General features: G+C 39.7%; 1 protein-coding gene across 2 annotated transcripts; it reads right to left on the bottom strand.

Annotated features, from left to right (window-relative positions):
• Window positions 1–1,477: 1,477 nt before the first annotated feature.
• On the bottom strand, window positions 1,478–24,444 carry LOC136884848 (F-box/LRR-repeat protein 20). 2 transcript variants are annotated; one of them, XM_067157135.2, is made up of 2 exons: window positions 24,316–24,444; window positions 1,478–3,707 (listed from the first exon to the last, which is right to left on the bottom strand). In XM_067157135.2, the coding sequence occupies exon 2, from the start codon at window positions 3,692–3,694 to the stop codon at window positions 2,462–2,464; it is 1,233 nt and encodes a 410-aa protein (XP_067013236.2). In that variant the 5' UTR covers window positions 3,695–3,707; window positions 24,316–24,444; the 3' UTR covers window positions 1,478–2,461. The 2 variants fall into 2 exon arrangements, with proteins under 2 accessions (XP_067013236.2, XP_068086179.1); XM_068230078.1 differs by lacking the exon at window positions 24,316–24,444 and adding an exon at window positions 23,816–24,275.
• Between the last annotated feature and the right edge of the window lie 886 nt (window positions 24,445–25,330).

Genomic DNA, 25,330 nt, shown 5'->3' with positions numbered 1-25,330 from the left:
TGAACTCTTAATCTTTTGTTTTGAAATATTTTGTGATTATGAACTACAGCCTTAATATACTTTTGTGACATAGGGCTCCATATTGTTTTGGATATTCATCGGCTAATATGCGTTTGAGTGTTACCTGCAGACTGAGGCTTCATCTTAGGCCAGAGAGATCGGCGCACTCTGTGAGGATGTGGGCCATGGTGAAGTTGGCACCACAACAACGCACTGAGGGGTCTTCCCTCTTTAAGAGATAAAGAGTGCGTAGATCGTCCATGACCTATCTCGGCCTATACTATGGCCTCCCTCCGTGAAAGCAGGAAAGAGGACCGCCATATGTTAGGTGTCTTCTTAATTGCTCTCAGCTTGTTGGGAGTTTGGAAAGCTATCCACTCCGATTCCCAGGACGCCAAGATGGTTCGACGTAGCTGAGAACAAATATTTTTAGCAGAGTCTGGTATGATGTGAGATGAATCTTTGTAGCGAGTTTTTACGACCAGATAGTGGGTTACAACCTAATTGTTGGCAGCCCTGAAGATTTTATGAAGTTTTCCATTTTCACACCAGGCAAATGCTGGGGCTGTGCTTAATTAAGGCCACGGCCGCTTCCTTCCCACTCGTAGCCCTTTCCTATCCCATCGCCGCCCTTAGACCTATCTGTATCGGAGTAATATAAAGCGACTTGTAAAAAAAAAACAAAAAAAACACCCCCTGCACTAGATGCCCTTCTTGGCGTCAGTTCTTATCACAGGAGTTAATGAGATGAAATGAATGGACTGATATATGATAGTAGGAAGGGAGGGGATAAAACCCAGGGCCGGCTCATAGCCTACTCCTGTCAAATAGCACCCAGCGGTTTGCCTAAGACTCAGCGTTGCCATCTGATGGACGAATGACTGTCAAGTGGCCTATGCCCTCACTTAATATAAAAACTGCGGAGAGGTCTGGGACTGAATCCAGGCTTTTGGCACGCAAACTAGTGATTACAAATTGTATACCACCACTGCTCTTACCCTCTTTGGTCAGTGAAGGTGGTAGAATAACACCCACGGTATCCCCTACCTGTCATAAAGAGGTGACTAAAAGGGGCCTTAGGGGCTCTGAACTTGGAAGTGTGGGTTGGCGACCACGGCTCCCCTAGCCGAGTCCTGGCTTTGCTTACACTTACCTGTGCCAGGCTCCTCACTTTCATCTAATCTATCCAGCTTTGTTTGGTCAACTCTTATTCTTTTCCGACCTTGATGGTATTACGTATGGAGGCCTAGGGAGTCTTTGATTTTCATACCCTTGGTGGCCCTTCTTTCTTTGATGGTATGATGAGAGATGAATATTTGTAGCGAGTTTTTACGACCAGATAGTGGGTTCAAATCTTACTGTCGGCAGCCCTTATTATCATACGATATAAACTTCATGGTATTGAATTCTGATCACAATAATTATTATTAAATTACTGTCGTATGATCCACCTATTTCAATAATATATTATGCAATATTATTGAATTACATTACTAAACTAGGGACTAGTTTCGGCCTAGGCTAGCCATCTTCAGCCTTAATGTAATACATCTAATAACTAAACAAATGTAAAAACACACAATTGACATGACAACTAATGTAGAAACACACAATTAATATTAAAATCTGGGATAACTAAGTGTAAAATCTGAAAAATAAATTAGTCTTTAAATTCTTAGCATCTGGAGTATGCTCATCATCCAGACTCTTTCTTGTACTGATATTCATAGAATTGTTAGTTCCATCACTGCTTATCATTACAATTTCAATTGCAAAACAGGAACTGGTAAATGTTGATTCTGTAGTCAGATCATCAATCACCAAATCTACTTGAGTGATGTTAGCAGTATGCAAGCCACTGGATGCCACTGTAAATAACCACCAGCTGACGCAGAACTGCTAGATGGTGTTTCCACATCGACCAACATAAATAAAATGGAAATGTTCCCATAGCGCTTGTTAAAATCATGCTGAAGTGCTGTTGGACATTGTCAGGACGGTACATGAAGATATGGTTAAAACTGACACATTCTTAATTTGTGGCTGGTATCAAGTTATATCAGTATAGCCATACATTACAAGTAATAATAATCATAATCGTAAAATAATAATTTGAGCTCGTTACTTGTATTATTTACCCATGAGTAAGAGAGTATTGTTTTCAAGTTATATCAGTATAGCCATACATTACAAGTAATAATAATCATAATCGTAAACTAATAATTTGAGCTCGTTACTTGTATTATTTACCCATGAGTGAGAGAGTATTGTTTTCAAGTTATATCAGTATAGCCATATATTACAAGTAATAATAATCATAATCGTAAAATAATAATTTGAGCTCGTTCCTTGTATCAGTTTGTTACACTTGTGTCAATTTAACCACCAAAGTCAGAGATGAGTAAATTAACCCTGTATCACAATGAAATGCTTTTCAAACCCAATATTTTCAGTTCAGCACTCATTCACGCAGTGAGGATCCGTTAAGCAATGATATCCTGAGCCGCTGGCGCCTAAGATGATCCAGTACACTAGTATCCTTACAATTATAAAACATTATGTGAAGATCTGGGTTCTGCACGTGACCGGCACCGAAATCGGTAGGAAGATCACATTTTTTAAGATCAAATTTCAAAGTCTGAAGTTTATCAAAGCCACACAGAGTTAGCAAGCATTGTGGGGTCATTCTTTCACAGTCCAAAATATCGAGATATCTCAACTCCGAAATTGCTTGGAGGTGGGCCACACTGGCATCAGTGATGTCACAATTGCTCCTCAAACATAGGAACATCAGCTTCTTAAAGTTAGAAACATACTTAAGGTTGTGATCCCTGAAATACCCACGAAGAGAGTAGAGAGTCAACTTCTGAAGTAGAGGGCATTTTTCAGCTACCACAAGCAACATGTTTTCATCGTGTACAGTAACTGTGTCTAGCTGTAGCTCCACCAGATTGGGGAAATACGAAAACATGGCCAAGTAGTCATGCACACTGGACCACCCCGAACTTCGGACTGTTAAAGACGAAATCTGCTTCAGATGTCCTAGTGACTGAACAGATAAGTGTCCAATTTGGGAACACAGACCAAACAAGGTCAAACTTTTCAATTTTGTGCACACTTTTAAATATGACAAGATACAGTTAGAATGCAACATTCGACAGGAAAAACCTACAGTGTGCAAGGATAGTCTTTTCTTCCACAAATAAACCCTGAGGTCACTCTCTCTAATATTGAGAACTCTGCAGTCCAAGTGTTCAACATTAGGAAGATAATTATGGAGGTACTCAAAATCAAATTTCAAGGCAAAAGAACGATCAGCTTTTAGAATCAAGATCTTGATAGTCTTTATTTCCAAGTTTATTTTCCGATACAAGAAATTCCAGTCCACTCTGAGCTGCTCCAGTCTAGGACAACCATTCACTAACACTTCAACGAGTTCCTTGGTGATAGTACATGAGATATCCCTCAGATCAAGTGCTCGTAACTCTGGGGAAACGTTCAGACTGTCTATTATGTCCTTGGGTGTGTCGATACAGTCTGGTCTATACACAACGTTCTTCCACAAACGTTTCTCTCTGGATACTTGCTGCCACAACTTGCAGACGAACTGTAATCTCACGAGATCCGTGTAGGAACAGTAGGAGAAGATCTCTAGCAACACATCGGCAGGAAGTGGATCTGAGTTGCTCTCCATTCTCGACCAACAGCTGGAAAGAAAATAATTTCAGTTTTTAATGTTGAAAACTTTCTTATCAGACAAAGGAGGGTTTCCCATATTATAAAAAACGTAAAATTAATCAATTTCCTTAATTGTGCCAAAAGTTATAGGGCCTGGAAAGGTTTCAAATTGTGAGCCTTGAGGATAGCTTTATCAAACAACAAAAACAAATTTTGAAAAATCACTTCCCACTGAAATGCAGTTCTGTAGAAACAGCCTAAAATCACTTGTTTCTTTACTCATTTTCTTTTCGATTCAAATGCTAGCCAAATTAACATATTTACATAATACTTTGTGATGTTTTCCTTGGCTCAATACCCTCAGGCAATTTTTATTTTTTGTAAAATGTCCACACTGCAAGTAGTTATAAGTGCTTAAATGAAACTCGGCATTGACTCACATTAACACTCGTAGTGGTAGAAAGCAATCATGTACCACACTTACTTCGTACCAATCCTCACGTACGGTTTAGAGACATGTACCTTATTTCTAATTCTATTCTATTTCTAATCCCAGGATTTTGGGATTACATTTGGTCAGTCCCAGCATCCTGGGATTGAAGGTTACAAATAAAAAAATAAAAACATCTTACACAAATCAGCTGCTTAATTAGCGAATCGAAATTTAGACAAAATCAACATATTTTGCAGTACACACCAAGCAAATGTAATCACTCTAACTAATTAGACTTAGGGTCAGACTAACCAGACTTAAAATCACTCACTCCCTATGTTAAAATTATTATTTTCCAAGAATCAGTGAGATCTCTTTAAAGTTACATAAATTTAAAAACCTTATGTAACAAACTATGCAAATAAACTTTTGAAATTAACTACAATCTTTCTGACTAAATAGATGACTTTCAAACAACATAATAAGTAGGTAGAAAATTTCTTAGCAAAAAGTATTTAAAAATAACATTAATCAGTCACATTCCACATAAATATAAAGAAAACTAATTTAATAAGGACATTATAATACTTATAAGCCTGCTGTAGGTTATAACACCGAGTAGAATTTGAAGACGCGTATAGGTTCATTTCCTTAACAATTCTGGAAAATTCATTTTCATTTAATGCTTCAGGAAACATAATTCTCATGATGTTTTCTATTTCCAGCTGAAGCTTTTCTTTGAACCTCAAATAACATTTTGCTGCATTTGTAGGCTCGACCTGCGTATTTTATTCTTCCTCTTCATCATTCCTTTTACCATTTAATCTCTCAATTAAAGAAACAATCTGTTTTTTATCAGGACTTTGCTTGGACACACTATGAGGATTTTGTAGGTAGCATAATACGCCACTCGACTCATTTCTTCGCCGATTTTTCATGCGCTTTTGTAAATGTATCTTGAATTTAGAAGCCAACTCGGAGTTATTGTCATTTAATTGCGACTGGAGCCAAGACTTCAATGATTTCGTTGATGAACTCTAAATCGGACTCTTCCAACTGCACTGGATTATTCAAATGCACTGAGAGTTTCTCTTCACGCAGTCTATTTTGCAAATGTTTAAAAATGATGTCAATCCCAAAAATTCCAGGACCCCGAAAATTGAATCCCAAAAACTACGGGATTGAAAAACTCCAGGGATCGAATCCTCTACATGTACCCTACTAAACAAAGACTTCAGTAGAATCCAAGCAACTGCAATGAGATTCATTAGAACCATGAACCAAACTACCAGAAAGGACAAGATCAGAAATGAAGTGCATAGGAAAGTAGCAGGTATCTAGATTCCTATTGCCAGTGTCATAAAGAAATGCTGTCTTCAGAGGTATGGGCACATAATGAGACTGAACAGGGAAAGACCTGCCAGAAAATATTTTGACCTTAATCTCATAGGAAGAAGACCACAGGGAAGACAGGGATAGAGACTGTAAGATCAGATGTGGAGGAGAGAGGATACAAATGGAAGGATGTACTGGAACAGAAGATGTATGAAGATGGAAGGAGATGGCGAGCACTTGTACACCACACCGGAGTTGGGAAATGATGATGATGATGATTAGTGATAGAAAAAGGTAAACTGCTAATCTAATCGACTGGATATGATGATTAAGGAAAGGATTGTAATTTTTAGGAATAAATAAAGAATACATTCTCCTACTTTGTTATATTTTATTCACCTAAAATTAGTAGCTCATATCCCTAGGATGTTTTCAGCATTGAGTTGCTCACCTGAATGGCTAGAACTGTGGAAAAACATGAATACAGAAGGTCTAAAAATAAAGTTAATTTATATGAACACCTATTATTACAATATGGAGTGCCAAATTTTTACACTTCCTCAGTAGTATATAATGGTGTTAAATATGGAATAGAATCATCCTCCCGATAAAACTGGAAAGTAGATTTCTGATTGTCGAGGCCTGAGAATATATGGATGGTGGTGGTGGTGGTGGTGATGATTATAATTTTAAGAGGAAGTATATTTGAGAAACCAAGCTGTCTTAACTTCACTATTGCCAATTTAAATTTCCCGCTTGTGCTAGCACGTTGCCCAATAGGCATTGCGATTTCACTCTGCGCATTTAATTGGAAAATAATTCATTTTTATGTAACTAAAACTACAGTGATTGTGAATCTTTCCACTACATATTTAGAAAGTTGCAGGCTTATTGTACCAATATTTGAGGTATTATTTTTATAGTTTTATATCGGAAGTTTCTATTTTTTGGGGGTGGGGGTTAGTTGCAACAATATGCCAAGAGTAGTTTAAAATTTGTGCTTGGACTGTACAATCTGCATGGCCAGACATTTCTGCTTGCCTTACAAAAGAAACCTATACAGAGTTTAATGTCAGCAATATAATTTCCTCATTCTGACTTGGATATCGTCCTTGCCGGGACAATACCTTCTGTGTGATAATATTTTTGGAGATATACTGACCCGCAGGACATACATTATGAAGAGCGAGAATGCCTTGACAGCATTCACACAATATTGCACCTTAAATGACAGAACCTTGCCGGCCAAAGTTCTGAGCTAAAATATTTCACATAGGAGGTTTTGTCCCGTCAGCGACGATATGCTGGCTAGCTCCCGCTACGAATTATGAGTGCAGACAGAATGCTATGTGACTTATTTGCTCATCTTGTAATAGAGATACAGACCTATAACTAGCAAACAATATTACAAAAGTAAACATACAGACCTACAAATAGCTCATGATATTATACGAGGGTTGAGTTATAAGTCATGCAACTATATTTTTTCTCGTGAACAGGAGACAACACGGAAAATCTAAGATATGCATTTTGAAATACAGGGCATGTACTTATGCATAGTGGCTGGACAATTCTGACTTCAGGAGATTCCCGTAGGAAAGTGACAGAACACAGGCCATTGGTAAACATTGTTTTATTGCGGTATAGACAGCAAATACACAAGACTACGTACAAAGGACAGGTCTCCACTGGTTGCAATTCCGCTAGAGTCCAGCGCCCATCCTCGTGTAAACACTGATCGATCACCATTATCCGCACATCTTTGTCCATGGACTGTGGACGGCCTGGGCGAGGCAAATCAGCACTTAATACTCTACCCCATTTGAACGTCTCCACCCACCTCGCCACTGTTCTGTAGGGCATGGCATGCACACCTAAGGCTAAGAGTTGTTAGTGAGGCTTGTTAATGAAAGTCACTAGTCGTGTGTGAACTCGTGGTGATTTTATTGTGTTGGTAATCAGTTGGGATGCTAATGTAGCAGTCAAGTGTTTGTCAAGATGGTGGTTCATTAATGCGTGTGTATAATGTGTATATAATTTGTTACAGAGATATCCGTGGAGCGGAAAGAGGTGAATGGGTCTAACTACAATATCAAAATTGAATTAAAAGTTTAACTAAAGGTTGTATTTCTTTTAGAATTTCCAACTTAACAAATTTCTTCACTGTGTGAACAATAACAAATTTGTAGATAAAAATAGAGAACCCCAGAATAGGGCATTTAACAGTTGTGGGCTTCAAGCCCTCGATTTACAAGTTCTGAGCTGCAAGCTCAAGTTTACAAAATTTACAATTCAAAATGAGGAATAATTTAGTCAAGGGCAGAAATCCCCCAATTCAAGAGCACTTACTCCAAAAATTACACTCTCTAGCCTTCCAGAGGCACCCCTCACTATTGCCAAAACTTATAAAAGAGCTTACATGCTCTCAATTTCTTACAGCCTAGTCAAGGCAACATTACATCAAAATCTTACACTCTCTAACCTCACAAGGCACGAATTACAAAAGGAAATAGTTTTACACAGGGGTATCTAGTACCCAACCTACTGGACCTTTGCAGAAAAAGAACAGGTTAAATAAATGGCCCGAACACAAACTGAATGGAGGCGTACATTTTCTCTCTGAATAACAGACAAATAACATGGATATACGGTTACAAATTCTGGGTTACATTACTTTCATAGCATGATAAAGATGTAATATGTAGGAAATCTTAAGTGGAATACCTTGTAGAGGAGAGATGTGTTCACTGTGACAGTTAAGAACCCACCCGCCGTCCCCCCAGAAGTAATTTTGCTTTTATAACGTAATAAAATTAATCACACGCCATAGTCCATCGCCTAACTACATTCCAGCATTTCAACTGGGTGAGACACAATGGGATATGAAGTCAATCGTAGCAGTGAAGTAAATGAACTCTGTTACCAGCCCGCACACAAGAAATACACAACTGCCCTGACCAATGGAGGTGTCACATGGGATATTAGAGGCCTAGGGCCGCTTTGTGGCTTCTAACCTGGGGGCTTACACCCCCAGACCCCCTTTGCTTGATCCAGACCAATGGTCTAACCAATCCAGACCAATGGCTTTGTCACTAACCTACCCTAACCAATCCAGACCAATGGAGGTGTCACGTGTGATACTAGAGGCCTATGGCCGCTTCGCGGCTTCTAATCTGGGGGCTTACGCTCCCAGACCCCCTTTCCTTGATCCAGACCAATGGCTTTGTCACGAGATTCGTAAATTCAAAAGTAGCGCCGCTGCACTAGGACTAGTTCCTTATATGAACAGTTGGCAGCTCTGTCCACCGCACGATCAAGCCCTTCACGAGACGCGAGAGAGAAACAAATGACAGTGCAATCGCGCCTAGATGCGTGTGCTGGAAAATGTAACCTGTTCTGAATTTTTGCCACGAGGGATCAGAATTATATTGAGACGTAACAGGTTAGATCATTGCAGACCATTACTTAAGAGACTAAGGATACTCCCAGTACCAAGCATATACATCATCCAGTGCAATCCACACGTGAAAAAAGAAATTGATCATCAGAAAGAATTTTGACAATCACCGTTACCAGACACGAACAAGAAATAATATTTTTATCGAGCACAAGAGTAAAACCATTGCCTTGAGACATGTAGACTCTGTTGGAATCAGATTGTATAACAAGCTTCCAAATAAGATTAAAGATATTAGTCCCATCAGTTCATTTACCACAGCTTTAAAAAATCTCCTGCTGACTAGCTGCTTCTATAGGACAGAAGAATACATGCTGAAGTGCTGGTAATGATGCTATTACTTATTAACTTGTAAACGTTCTTAATATCTAGTATATAGCCTTGAAAATATGTTAATGTCACATTGATTATGTACATATTATTAACACCACACCAACAGATTTTTATTTTGTCTTGTAAATATTGGTTATTAATGATTTAAAAAATTAAGATGTGCTGTCCTAACATTGAGGTATTCAGTGTTTCTGTTTTTTTCTTCTTTTTCAAAATGTTCATTGTTGTGCATATATTATTATTAGGAAATTACTCGACAACTCCTATACTGTTGGCATATTTCAAAATATGTAATTGTACAGTCTATGGAAGCTAAATAAATAAATAAATAAATAAATGAATAAATGAACATACCCTTATATGAGGTCTAATTCCTTATCCTTTAAACAAACCAATGGTGAAAAATTAATATAAAATTGAAGCACCCAGAAGAAATGGTCAGATGTCAGTCTAACTTTCTACGCATACACACCATTGGCGGGTATGTAACTAATTACTTGCAATTCTCTGACAGGCCAGCAGAGTAGATTATTGTTGCTCGTGTTTAGTGTTGTTATCACGCCTGGTAGGATATGTAAGGGGCTTGAACAGCATCAAATGTTGAGTGATCACTGTGAAGGACATGGAGATGCTGCATACTAATGTGAGAGGCATTATCAGCACTTGACAAGAGTTTGAAAGGGGACTCATTGTGTGGCTTCATTTGGCCACCTGGTCGAATAGTGCAGTATCCAGATTTGTGGGGCATTCGGATGTGACAGTGGCTCGATGTTGGGTTGCATGGGAACGTGAGGGCAGGCATACTCATCCTCAAAGTTCTGGTCGACCATGTCTGACCACTACAAGGGAGGATTGCCGTATTTTGCGCCAAGCACATCGTAACCATTTCGCGTGTGCACCTGCCATCCAAGAACAAGTAATGCACTCCCTGCAACATTCTCTATCATTCCACACCATTAATCGGATTCTAACAACGGCCAGACTAGGGAATTACAGTCCCACGCATAAGCTGCCCTTAACACGACACAAACAGCTGCATTTGGAGAGGTGCCGCGACCGGGAAGCATAGACTGCTGATGAATGGAATCACATTATGTTCAGCGATGAATCGCATTTCTGTTCTATGTTGGATGACCATGGTCTGCGAGTATGCTGGCAACCTGGGGAAAAGTCCCATTCTTCCAAAGTCTTGGAGAGGCACAGTGGTGTTTTCTCATGGCCTCATGGTGTGTGGAACCATCAAGTATGACTTCAGGTCAGGGAACTCTTGACGGCACGACGGTACATCACGGACATCCTTCGTTCCATGTGTTACCCCTCATGCGACAGTATCGTGGTGCTATTTATCGTTGTACTGAGCAAGTGTGCAATATGGTTAGATTCCCATAGCTGCGAGCTTGCATTTGCGAGATAGTGGCTTCGAATCCCACAGTCGGCAGCCCTGAAGTAGTTTTCCATGCTTTCCCATTTTCATACCAGGCAAAAGCTGGACTGTACCTTATTTAAGGCCATGGCCTCTTCCTTCCCCTTTCCCTTGACATGTTAGTGTGATGTTTAAGCCACTAGCAAGTAATAATAATAATAATAATAATAATAATAATAATAATAATAATACTAGTCATAGGATCACAGTAACCGTGGGGATTCATTTTTACTTGACGCTATTTAAACTGCCTGCGTGTCAATTTTGACGTTCCATTTAATTCCGCTGGAACTTTCTTAGGCGATGTATTATTGAGATTCAATTAATTTTGTTGGTTTAACACTAAATGTATCACCAGAGATTTCTTACATGCTGACGTACAACTTTTTTTTTCTGTAATTCAGAAATCAGACTGCTTCTGCAGGTTTCCAATCCACAGATTAACAGTGGGAGCTCTGTGGTTATTGCATGTATAAACATTTTGAAAACTTTAGCTTAAAAATGAGCATACAGCAATATTTTGGAAAATGCCATTGCATGGCCGACATGAGGGCATGATCTTCATTCCCGATATGACTGATCCATGCTTCTGGAAGTCTTCTGTTCAGAAAGTCATGACCATCAACAGGGAAATGAGGTGGCTATCGGTCTCCAACTGCGGCATGAGCCAATTCTCCAGCATATCCAGGTAGATGCGCCTGTGATGGATTTTTCAGTGAAGAAGAAGGGACCGTAAACTTTAAATTTCAAGATGACACAGAAAACATTGAGATTGGGAGAATCAAAAATGTGTCATGGCCTCCACGCTCTCCTGACCTCCTGACGCAGTTGTTATGCCACCATTACTGGCTGATCTAACAGAACTGCAGGCCCACATCATCAACGCCTTTGGTCAATTTTTGACAGCAACATGCTACGTCGGGTGTGGGACGAACTTGACTATAGAGTTGATGTGTATAGAGTCACCCATGGAGCACATATCAAGCACTTGTAGGCTCATAAAAAAACTTCGTGAGTTTTTCTGTCTGTCTATATAATTTTGTAATGTTACAACAGATAATAAACAAACAGGAATTTTTTGAAACCACTCCAATCATTTGTGCGCACCCTGTATAAAAAACAAACAAAAAACAAGCCGTATATCAAACCAAAATGAAAATTTCCATTTATGTTTTCAGTAAATTTGTTAACTATATTCATAGAGAAACATTTAAAGATTACACATATTTTGTAGGTTAAATTTAATTGTTTATTTTGCAAATGCTTGTTTTTATAATATTTCTCATTTATTGTAGGCTATTTCAAAACCCCTATATGTTGTTTAAATTTGTCAAGTTCACTTTTATTTTGGAGGGGGTTTGTACCCCCCAGGTACGGCCTTAAACGGTAATGTCATTTTTGGTGCTTCAATATTACTATTATCTGCTTATATTTTATGTATTTTAATGCAGTAATGTATGTTTTATTAATACCTAGGCATTTTCTAACCTATATTTACAGTAGTGGTCCGTGGGACCTCAAGTTAGTTTCTAACCATGTACAAAATGTTAACGTCAGTGAGTAATCTCCATGTCACTTCCATAGCAACTGCCCTTAATTTCAGAAGTAACGTTCTAGAAATAGTAATAGAGTCACATATGTGGTATAGTGTTAGCTGCTACCCCCGGAGCAGTAGTGGCGATTGGGAATTAGAAGTGGGGGAGGGGAAGGAGGAGGCAAAAAGTTTACAGACCAGAAAAAGTACCCGGGTTTATGAATACCATAATTAAAGAAAATAAAAGTACAAATTAGCTGATAAGATAACAGGGCTTGTACAAATTGCTTTTTTAAATTTTAATAATGCATATAATTCCATTCTATGTGATGAATAGTGGTGAGCCTATACAACAGGTACAGGTCCCACAAGAAGAGCTTGCCGAAACTCAAACGCGTGCAGAGACCAATATCTGTTGGCGAAGTTTAAACTCGTTGCGGGGCTCCTGTGTGTCGCCCGAATGCTGATTACCGGGCTCATTGTTACTCAATCACTCACTGAGAGGCACAGTGTACAGCTCTTTATCAAGCATGTATTGAAAAGAAGCGAGAAGAGTGTGCGTGTATTATTATTTCATTTACATTTCAAAGTGAATTTGTTGTAGTATGATATTCAGTGTACGTAGCGATGCCCCCGTTTTGTTCTAAATTAGGGAGTGCTAAAACCTTACACAGTCAAAGTAGAGAAGTTATTTATAATGTGTATAAATTCATGAAAAATGAAACACATCCCATTGGAAACTTATGTGCTATTCATTGGAAACTTATGTGCTATTCAAAAGAAAGTGGCCGAAGCAACGGGTGTGTCGGAAAGGTCTGTGGAAGCAACGGGTGTGTCGGAAAGGTCTGTGCAAAATGTAATACGAGACGCAAAGAAGACCAAAAGAGGTGAAGTGGATTCATTTTCAACGCCTGGAAAGAGAAGACCGAAGTCTGTCAAGAAATGTGAATTGGGCGATTTTGAGAAATGCGCGGTCAGACGCACGATTCAAATTTTCACAATACCGAAGGTGAGAGACCAATGCTTGAAAAGATCCGTAAGAAACTGGTTGAGGATATACAGTTTAAAGGTTGCATAAGAACACTAAGCAAGATAGTTCGAGGCCTAGGTTTTCAGTGGAGGAAGACAGAAGACGTGCATAGAATGCTTATGGAGAAGCTTGACAAGAGGCTCCTACGTGTGCAGTACATAGAAAGCATAAAGCGGTACCGGTACCGACAAGAGGGTAGGCCTATTGTTTATACTCATGAGACATATTTGCATAGTTCGCACACCAAGTCAAGTGCTTAGAGTGACAGTACTCTTCATGGACTGAAGTCGCCTATCTCGAAAGGGCAAGGATTAATAGTGGTACATGCTGGTTCAGATGCAGGTTTTGTTTCAAATGCTTTGTTGGTTTTCAAATCCAACCAAAGAACAGGGGATTATCACAATGACATGAACTATAGAAACTACGAGAAATATCTGACAGAGGAATTAATTCCTAATTGGCAACCCAACTCTGAACTCCGTAGTCGTGATTGATAATGCCTCGTGCCATAATGTCCAACGTGAGTGTGCACCCACGTCTTCATTCCGAAAAAGTTATGCAGGATTGGTTCACTGATAAGGGTATTCCTTTTTCTACAGAGATGATAAAACCCCAACTGTATGCTTTGATTAAATCCCATAAATCACCCTATAAGACATATCAAATCGACAGGCTACTTGCTACGTGTGGGCATACAATTTTGCCTCTACCACCATACCATCCAGATTTGAACCCAATCGAAATGATTTGGGCTCTAGTTAAAGATTATGTAGCACAAAAGAATGTTACTTTCAGATTCAATAATGCAAGAACAATGCTGATGGCAGGAATTGCATCAATTGGGGCAGAATAATGATCGAGTCGATGTAGGTACGTAATCGACACTGAGAATAAGTACATTGCAAGCGATCACATAATGGATAAAGTATCAGACAGCATAATCATCAATCTGGAGGACAATAGTGACAGAGAGCTTTAGTGATGGCGCGAATGACAGTGAAGGCGATATGAGCAGCTTTCAACCTCTTTCAGAAGATGCGGACTAGAACAAGCCATTAGGTAAGTTAACTGCTATTTTACGATCACAGAATTGTTAATGTCTTTGTTTGTTATTGTTATTATTGTTATTTCATTCAATGTTTCTGATTCTGCATGTCCAACAATACCATCATGCTCTAGGGTAATGTATCCTGGCTCTGGTTATAACTACAGTAAGGCATTACATACACGTGCTGAGATTTCACTCGAACGCTGGTCACAGTTCAGCTGGCCAGACCGCCAGCGCAGACCGTTCATGAAGAACTGCTGACTGTAAGGCGATTTAGCGAAATGAGGGGGGCGTGCAGTAGTGATGGGCGATATTTCACGAACTGTGATTTTTTCACTGATATCAAGAAATCACGAGTAACGACTGTTACTGTCTACGCTATCACTGTGATCAGTCGTGATTTCACTTCAAGTGATCATCGTGCGCCCTCTTAACTCCATAAACAGAACTAGAATGTTGCTACCTAAACTGTGACTGTGATCGATGTTGTGATCAGGCGTGATATCACAACATGTGCTGCCGCAACGGTATCCATGCGAAGCGATGCGTTCAAGGAAGCAGCATCGCCATGATTACCAACAGTATGGACATTTGTTGATTTAATTTTTTAAGGACGTCAACATATCGTTCAGTATATAATGTATTTGTAAGAACTGAGCACATTCCTCCCGAATATATTAACAACTGAAACACTTATAATCCTCGGCATCGCTTGCAATATCAGTTTCAGGAAATTGTTAGTTGACTCGCAGTGTGGTATTATTTTTAAAGGCGCGTTCAAAAAAATCGTGGTACACGGGACTCTCCTAGAATAGTAACAAACATGTATTTCTCCTGTATTTTGGAATGCCCGGGGGCATATTGTCACTGAAGCTCAGTAATAGGAGGCAAGTTGACTGAAATGGCGTTTTCTAGAAAAAGGAAGAACAGTGACCTGTAGCAGTCCTTTAAAGAAGTGGATGAAAATTTCACAATATGTAATATGAGCAAACAGAAATTGTCTTAAAAAGAAGTACTTCAAATCTGAATAATCATTTGGAATACATGCACCTCTCACTTGCTTTGCCAGAAAGCAGTAGTCAACAATCGGCATGTATCTGATGATACAGACCTGGGATTTTAGACTCTAAAAAAAAAAAGGTTTTAGGCACCTAAAATGGCCTTTTCAACAAGTAAATAGGTTTTTAAAAGACAATATAGACACTTCAAATATGCTTTAAAAATAGGCAGAAAATTGACTTTAAAATATGACAATATAGACCTACACTGTAATGTGATATTTTTTTTTTTACGTTAAGTACAGTAATGTGGTATAGGCTACCCTTTCTAAATAGGAATAGTTGCAAAATGAAGGCATAATTAAACAGGCGTTTATTACAAACAGCTATGGATTAGAAAACAAAAAATGTTCATCAGTACTGTACTAAAATTAAATTAAATGCGTAGTACTGGTATGCGTATTTATTTGCGAGGAACATTCCTACTGCACTTTTCAGTCGTAGTTTGCTTTACAGCACATAACAATAATCTTCTCCAAATATTCCACAGTCAGGCTGCGTCTTTTGTCTGTTAAAACAATTTTTAAAGTAGAAAAAATGTGCTCTACACTCACAGATGTTGGAGGGGCATAGCAAAATTTACCTACATTTTTCAGTTCAATTTCACTAGGTAGGTCTACTTTTCCCCATCCATTACCTGATATATCCTTTCCTGCACTGAATTACCTAGATTCTTCTGCAATACACTAGCCCACCTGTCTTTTATTTTATCCCTTACTTTACCCCTAGTACTTTGTATAATATTCTCAGCTTCCTCAATTACAAAATATATCTGTTTGAGGCTCTACGTTTTTTCCTATTTTTGTAATGATTGACTGGAAGAAATGAAAAATTTGCCTGAATATATGCAATGTCTCTCTGAACACTGGAATAATCCTTTAGCAGATCTTTGCCCATACGACACACATGCAGAGTTGTCTGTTAAAGGCATATTGTCTATCACAGATGTTCGATATAATACAGGTCAGCTTCCATTGAGGAACCCCAACGGCTGATGATTGGCTGTGGTGGAAAAGAATAGAGGGGAATTTCTCTCAGAAGATGGCTATTCTTGATGGAAGCTTACAGAACACTCTCTTCGTTGTTGAAATCAGATTATTTACTGCAGGCAACTTGGCCCTAACTATTTCTGTGAGTCTGTGCAAGGCATGGGCCATGCAAGTAACATGGACATTAAAGAAGGGTAGAAAGTTTTAACGAGAGGTAGAGTAGCAATCAGCATTGGAAACAAGGATAAGGTCTTTATAATCATCAACACTCCCAGGATACAACAATTGGAACCCCTTGTTGATGATGTACACAATGCTTTGCTCTATTTTCTAAAGCTGCTTAGAACAAAGGAGAGCAGTAAATGCCAACTGGGTTCCAGTTTTCCTACTACAAGATTAGCAATGTACCTGCCCACAGAGTTGCTGGTTTTGTCCACATACAACCCTATGTAAGGACTCCCAAATATCCTCTGTGACTGGCAAAATTACCTCCTATATCTAAGTAGTTTTTCTTTAATGTATCAAATCAATCAAATCAAACAATCAATACTGATCTGCATTTAGGGCAGTCGCCCAGGTGGCAGATTCCCTATCTGTTGCTTTCCTAGCCTTTTTCGAAATGATTTCAAAGAAATTGGAAATTTATTGAACATCTCCCTTGGTAAGTTATTCCAATCCCTAACTCCCCTTCCCATAAATGAATATTTGCCCCAGTTTGTCCTCTTGAATTCCAACTTTATCTTCATATTGTGATCTTTCCTACTTTTATAAACGCCATTCAAACCTATTCGTCTACTAATGTCATTCCACGCCATCTCTCCGCTGACGGCTCGGAACATACCACTTATGATATGGATGTTGATTCCCATAGGGAATCTGAAATATTTGTCCTGAATGAGCAAATTTATAATACCAATATAAATGGTCCGTTATTGGACATTATAAATTTTCCAGCTAGCTCATTCTTGGTTGCCAGCGTTTCGCCCTCGTGTGCTAGGGTGGGCTCATCAGTTGGTACCTAGCACACCTACCAATACGCTGGCTAGTGCATACCGTGGAGGCCACTGCGTAGGCTAACTGGAGCCACCGGCAGTGCCAATGCACTAAGAGACTTTGTCTCATCACTAAAAATTGATGCCTGCTTGGCCATCAGATGATATGGATGTTGATTCCCTACGCAGTGGCCTCCACGGTATGCACTAGCCAGCGTATTGGTAGGTGTGCTAGGTACCAACTGATGAGCCCACCCTAGCACACGAGGGCGAAACGCTGGCAACCAAGAATGAGCTAGCTGGAAAATTTATAATGTCCAATAACGGACCATTTATATTGGTATTATAAATTTGCTCATTCAGGACAAATATTTCAGATTCCCTATGGGAATCAACATCCATATCATCTGATGGCCAAGCAGGCATCAATTTTTAGTGATGAGACAAAGTCTCTTAGTGCATTGGCACTGCCGGTGGCTCCAGTTAGCCTACGCAGTGGCCTCCACGGTATGCACTAGCCAGCGTATTGGTAGGTGTGCTAGGTACCAACTGATGAGCCCACCCTAGCACACGAGGGCGAAACGCTGGCAACCAAGAATGAGCTAGCTGGAAAATTTATAATGTCCAATAACGGACCATTTATATTGGTATTACATACCACTTAGTCGAGCAACTCTTCTTCTTTCTCTCAATTCTTCCCAACCCAAACATTGCAACATTTTTGTAACGCTACTCTTTTGTCGGAAATCACCCAGAACAAATAGAGCTGCTTTCCTTTGGATTTTTTCCAGTTCTTGAATCAGGTAATCCTGGTGAGGGTCCCATACACTGGAACCATACTCTAGTTGGGGTCTTACCAGAGACTTATATGCACTCTCCTTTACATCCTTACTACAACCCCTAAACACCCTCATAACCATGTGCAGAGATCGGTACCCTTTATTTACAATCCCATTTATGTGATTACCCCAGTGAAGATCTTTCCTTATATTAACACCTAGATACTTAGCCTACAATGATCCCCAAAAGGAACTTTCACCCCATCAACGCAGTAATTAAAACTGAGAGGACTTTTCCTATTTGTGAAACTCACAACCTGACTTTTAGCCCCGTTTATCAACATACCATTGCCTGCTGTCCATCTCACAATATTTTCGAGGTCACGTTGCAGTTGCTCACAATCTTGTAACTTTTATCACTCTATAGAGAATAACATCATCCGCAAAAAGCCTTACCTCTGATTCCACTCCTTTACTCATATCATTTATATATATAAGAAAACATAAAGGTCCGATAACACTGCCCTGAGGAACTCCCCTCTCAACTATTACAGGGTCAGACAAAGCTTCACCTACTCTAACTCTCTGAGATCTATTTTCTAGAAATATAGCAACCCATTCAGTCACTCTTTTGTCTAGTCCAATTGCACTCATTTTTGCCAGTAGTCTCCCATGATCCACCCTATCAAATGCTTTAGACATGTCAATCGCGATACAGTCCATTTGACCTCCAGAATCCAAGATATCTGCTATATCTTGCTGGAATCCTACAAGTTGAGCTTCAGTGGAATAACCTTTCCTAAAACCGAATTGCCTTCTATCGAACCAGTTATTAATTTCATAACATGTCTAATATAATCAGAAAGAATGCCTTCCCAAAGCTTACATACAATGCATGTCAAACTTACTGGCCTGTAATTTTCAGCTTTATGTCTATCACCCTTTCCTTTATACACAGGGGCTACTATAGCAACACTCCATTCATCTGGTATAGCTCCTTCGACCAAACAATAATCAAATAAGTACTTCAGATATGGTACTATATTCCAACCCATTGTCTTTAGTATATCCCCAGAAATCTGATCAATTCCAGCCGCTTTTCTAGTTTTCAACTTTTGTATGTTATTGTAAATGTCATTGTTATCATATGTAAATTTTATTACTTCTTTGGCCTTAGTCTCTTCCTCTATCTTGACATTATCCTTGTAACCAACAATCTTTACATACTGCTGACTGAATACTTCTGCCTTTTGAAGATCCTCACATACATACTCCCCTTGTTCATTAATTATTCCTGGAATATCCTTCTTGGAACCTGTTTCTGCCTTAAAATACCTATACATACCCTTCCATTTTTCACTAAAATTTGTATGACTGCCAATTATGCTTGCCATCATGTTATCCTTAGCTGCCTTCTTTGCTAGATTCAATTTTCTAGTAAGTTCCTTCAATTTCTCCTTACTTCCACAGCCATTTCTAACTCTATTTCTTTCCAGTCTGCACCTCCTTCTTAGTCTCTTTATTTCTCTATTATAATAAGGTGGGTCTTTACCATTCCTTACCACCTTTAAAGGTACAAACCTGTTTTCGCATTCCTCAACAATTTCTTTAAACCCATCCCAGAGTCTGTTTACATTTTTATTTACCGTTTTCCACCGATCATAGTTACTTTTTAGAAACTGCCTCATACCTGCTTTATCAGCCATATGGTACTGCCTAACAGTCCTACTTTTAAGACCTTCCTTTCTATCACATTTATTTTTAACTACCACAAAAACAGCTTCATGATCACTAATACCATCTATTACTTCAGTTTCCCTATAGAGCTCATCTGGTTTTATCAGCACCACATCCAGGATATTTTTCCCTCTGGTTGGTTCCATCACTTTCTGAATCAGCTGTCCTTCCCATATTAACTTATTTGCCATTTGTTGGTCATGCTTCCTGTCGTTCGCATTTCCTTCCCAATTTACATCTGGCAAATTCAGATCTCCCGCTACAATCACATTTCTTTCCCACATAGCTGACTATCCTATCAAATAATTCCGAATCCACATCAGTGCTACCCTTTCCCGATCTGTACACTCCAAATATATCAAGTTGCCTATTATCTTTAGAAATGAGCCTTACACCTAGAATTTCATGTGTCTCATCTCTAACTTTTCGTAGCTTACAAATTCTTCTTTCACCAGAATGAAAACTCCCCCTCCCACCTTTCCTATCCTATTTCTACGATACACACTCCAGTGCCGTGAGAAAATTTCTGCATCCATTATATCATTTCTCAGCCATGATTCAACTCCTATTACAATATCTGGTAAATATATATCTATTAAATTACTTAATTCACTTCCTTTCTTTACAATACTTCTACAGTTCAACACTAACAATTTTATGTCATCCCTACTTGATTTCCAGTTCCCTGTTCCCTTATCACCGCTCCCTAGGCCATCCCGTTTCCCTGAATGTACCTCCCTATTACCCTTCCAAACAAATTTCCTAACTTATACGTACCACTGCGGTTTAAATGAAGGCCATCCGAGCACAGATCCCTATCTCCTACCCACCCATTAGGATCTAGAAATTTCACTCCCAGTTTCCCACATACCCACTCCATAGTCTCATTTAAATCCCTAATCACCCTCCAGTCAGTATCCCTCCTACACAGTATTCCACTAATAACAATCTCCGCTTTCTTAAACTTTACCCGTGCTGCATTTACCAGATCCCACACATCTCCAACTATGTTGGTACTTATATCAGCTTGCCTTACGTTGTTGGTACCAACGTGAAACACTACCACCTTCTCCTTTCCCTCCTCCCTCTCTTCTACTTTCCTCAACATCTGCCTCAACCTAATTCCTGGATAACATTCTACCCTGGTTCCCTTTCCTCCACACACTTTCCCCACGTGTCTAACGATGGAATCCCCCATGACCAGAGCCTCAACCCTACCCACCTCATTTGATCCCCTCCCCTCCTGGTCAGCCCTATCTTTGCTGATAGCTGCAGAAGCTACTTCCTCCCTTTTCTCCTTCCCATGACCCTGTTTCACCTGTCTTTTCCTATCCTCTACTCTTCAATTCCCTTTCCTACCTTTTCTCTTCCTCCTACTTCCATGCATCTCAGCAACAGTTCCCTGCCCCTCATCTTCCCTCTGTTCTACCTGGAGTGACTCGTACCTATTTCGCACAGACACCTGTCCTGAATTCTGATCCTGAATAGAGCCCTTGGCCTGCAATCTCCTTCCCCTTAGAACATTAGACCACCTGTCTTCTACAACTCCTCCCTTTCCTTCCCCTCCCTCTTGTACACCTACTGTAACCTGTACATTGTTTGAGGGAGTCCTATCTTCCTTCCTGTCTTCTGTGAGAATCCTAATTATCTCCGTCAAACTTTCCAACTCCTCCCTCATACCCCTCAATGCCTCTCCTCACCCACAATAAGATGTTGAAAGTATGTGTTGTTGGTGTATTTCTGTAAACAAATCTCTGAAAACATGACTATGCACAGAATTCCAGGGGATATTTTCAGCAACTAGGGCTCTAAACATATGAGCATAGAAACTACTGTGGATTGTGGGAGGTATACTTTGTGTGAGCAGAGTCTGTCCAGTGTTACTTTTCATGGTTGATTTTGCTTTGTGACTAGCACTATCAGCATGCTCTTGTGAAATCTAAAACACAATAATGTGATGAAAATTAGACTAAGATAAGGAATAGCTAATGAATAAAATTTGTAATTTTGAATTATTTCATTTAAACCACTACTACTCTAAAGTTAATTAAGAACAAGAACACTCCAGGCCTCGAAAGGTCTTGGCTTTCATTTACAGCTGCTGCGCAGCTCTAGGCTTGCAGATATTAGATAGCCGTGTGGTCAGCACGTCACATCCCTCAAGTGTATTGCCGTGCCTCTTAGACCGCTCCTCATTGTAGCTTCCCAATTGCCCTCACGTAGCTGGGTCAATGCCTTTCCATACCATATATTTTTCTAAATTACTGCCGGTACTGGTATCTAGGGAAAGGTGCACTGGTATCGTTAACCCTACATTAGGTGGCTGGGAATAGTCATTCATCATTATATTTTTCACTTGTGCCAGATAAATGTGTAGAATTTCATTTCCTAGCACATACCAAATAATCGGTTACAGTATAAAACACGACTGTTACCAATGTTGATCCTATTTTTTTCTTGACATATTGGTTGAACTTCGGCATGTCTACAAAAAACGAATGTAAATAATAAAATGATTGTGATTGTACGCCTAGAAGTAAATTGGCAACGACCGTGTCTGTAATGCAACCAAAATGTAGGCTGTTTATTAAATGCAAACCCTTAGGTTGCTGATTTTCTTATAAATATTTACACAGAGATAGCCTAGTCACAATAACAAGGCATTCTCTTGATCACAAGCTACAAATAACAAACACCAAGCAGCACGGACGATGCGGTGATTGTGATCACGTCACGACTAAAAATCACTGATATCAGAAAATCACGATATCAAATCACGCTGTGACTCACAAATCACGGTATCGCTCATCACTAGCGTGCAGTGCTACTACCGAGCCCACCCGAACACTGTCGAAGTTCTGCGCAGCTTTCTTTTGCAAGCTCTTCTTGCGGGACCTATAGCACAGTTCAAATACCTTGGCCAGATTATAACAGAAAACCTTGAGTGTCACACTGAAATAAAAACATTGCAAAGCAAGCCTTTAGAGAGAAACAGTCCCTTCTATGTCAGAAAACAATGTCCCTCACCTTACGTAAAAGAATAATGAAATATTATGTTTGGTCTGTTGCTCTGAGACCTGAGTTAACCAGGAGTGATATTAAGAGGCTAGAAGCCTTTCAGATATGGTGTTGGCGTCGGCTGCAGCGGATAAGTTGAATGGAGAAGAAGACCAGCACTAAGGTATTGAACATTGTCCAAGAAAAGAGACAGCTGTTGAGTCAGATAAGGAAGAGACAACTTTCTTGGATGGGACATGGGCTTTGACATAGGAATGTGTTGATGGAAATTTTGGAAGATAGAATACCAGGGACCGGGCGAGTTGGCCGTGCAGTTAGGGGCGCGCAGCTGTGAGCTTGCATCCGGGAGATAGTGGGTTTGAGCCCCACTGTCGGCAGCCTTGAAGATGGTTTTCCATGGTTTCCCATTTTGACACTAGTCAAATGCTGGGGCTGTACCTTAGTTAAGGCCACGACCGCTTCCTTCCCACTCCTAGCCCTTTCATATCCCATCGTCACCATAAGATCTATCTGTGCCGGTGCAACGTAAAGCCAGTTCAAGAAAAAAATAGGGGAACGCCCTCGTGAAAGACCAAGAAAGACATTCATGATGCCATTTCTTGTGAACTCAGGATGCAGGAGCTATGCAGTGCAGACGCAAAGCGTACTGCACAGGATCGACCCAGTTGGAGTAGACTCATTGCAGATGCAAACCAGTCATTAGACTGAATTACTCAAAGAAGAGGATATTTCCTAGTTTCAGGCGGCTAAAATGGAATAAAAGTGCAATGTTTTCTCCACAAAGTGGTGGGACTACTCTCCCACACGCCTCCATTGCCAAGGAGGCCCGGGGAGGGATAAAGCGGACAAAATGAGTACAGAGTAGGTAGATACAACATTTACACGGCTGTAAACAATGACGACAGGTTGGGAGTAGTTGTAATTGGGTGAATGATAGAAAACTTGAATGCAAAACACACTTGAATACCTACCGTACTGAAAACTCCTCTTCTGCCGTAGTCCGTCTATCATCTAATATGACACACGAACAGTTGAAACACGGGTCAGTAAATACGGTACACGCTGAGTACGTGACGTAGTACAGTAACCTAGTAGTCGTCAGTCAAGGTCTTTTAACTGCACGAGAACTCGGCATGCATTGGCGTCCATCCAAATACAGTGCAGCAGATAATAAGTACTTAGATTAATCGGAACGACGTATATCTATTTAAATATATAGGTACGCTGAGAATTCGCTTTATGAACCTTCCTTTCAAGCTTTTCTACCTCCTGCATCTGCTCTCAGAATAGTTCCAGGCTCAAGGGCGTAGCTAAGGGGCCCATAAGGCCATGCTATAATACAGTACAACTGAGTACGTAATTTCGTTTACATTTGAAATAAAACCAGCGAGCATGTTCTGTGCTAAATTAAATTCTGCAGTGTAAAAGTTATTTTCTTGTTTGTTGTACTGATGTAACATCCCCTACTTACAGATGTGATTCACGTTGCTGACGATGCAGTTATATTTAAAGCGTTGTGTAGCGTACAGTACAGGCTACTAATGTGACACAGACGATGCAATTTGGTGAATCCCCGAGCTGTAGGTATGTTAACTGGCAGCTGGCTGGGCTCGGATGAGACTTGTAGTGACTTGCATGCGCTAGCACAAAAATATCATCGCAGTGAACCTGATTGCCAGACGGCGTTGCCAGGTCTCACACTGGATGGGATAATCCAATACACCCAGAGTCCCGTTAATAGGAAAGTCCGGTTAATCCGAACTGAAATATTCAATTTTTAAAAAATCTCCTTACTGAAATGAAAGAACATATTATAGAATGAAGATTTACTTGCAATTTATTAATAATGATTTACTAGAATAACTTACCGGTAATGTAAACATAATTACACATCATAAACCATCAATCACTGGTCGTTTATTTTTACAAAGTCTGTTAGTTTCTTTTGCCGTAGTGATTGGAACGTACTCGAAGATGCAGTGTTAAACCAGCGTCTCATAAACATCACATCAATGGGCGTAGCAGCGGAGTGTTGCTCGACGTAGCGTATGGCAAGTAGTGATGAGCGATACCGTGATTTGTGAGTCACAGCGTGATTTGATATCGTGATTTTCTGATATCAGTGATTTTTAGTCATGACGTGATCACAATCACCGCATCGTCCGTGCTGCTTGGTGCTTGTTATTTGTAGCTTGTGATCAAGAGAATGCCTTGTTATTGTGACTAGGCTATCTCTGTGTAAACATTTATAAGAAAATCAGCAACCTAAGGGTTTGCATTTAATAAACAGCCTACATTTTGGTTGCATTACAGACACGGTCGTTGCCAATTTACTTCTAGGCGTACAAACATAATCATTTTATTGTTTACATTCGTTTTTTGTAGACATGCCGAAGTTCAACCAATATGTCAAGGAAAAAATAGGATCAACATTGGTAACAGTCGTGTTTTATACTGTAACCGATTATTTGGTATGTGCTAGGAAA

The sequence above is a fragment of the Anabrus simplex genome, chromosome 13, assembly GCF_040414725.1.
Source record: "Anabrus simplex isolate iqAnaSimp1 chromosome 13, ASM4041472v1, whole genome shotgun sequence".
In the NCBI taxonomy this organism is placed as follows: domain Eukaryota; kingdom Metazoa; phylum Arthropoda; class Insecta; order Orthoptera; family Tettigoniidae; genus Anabrus; species Anabrus simplex.
Note: the sequence above shows the minus strand (reverse complement) of the source record. Positions and strands in the feature narration are given on the sequence as shown.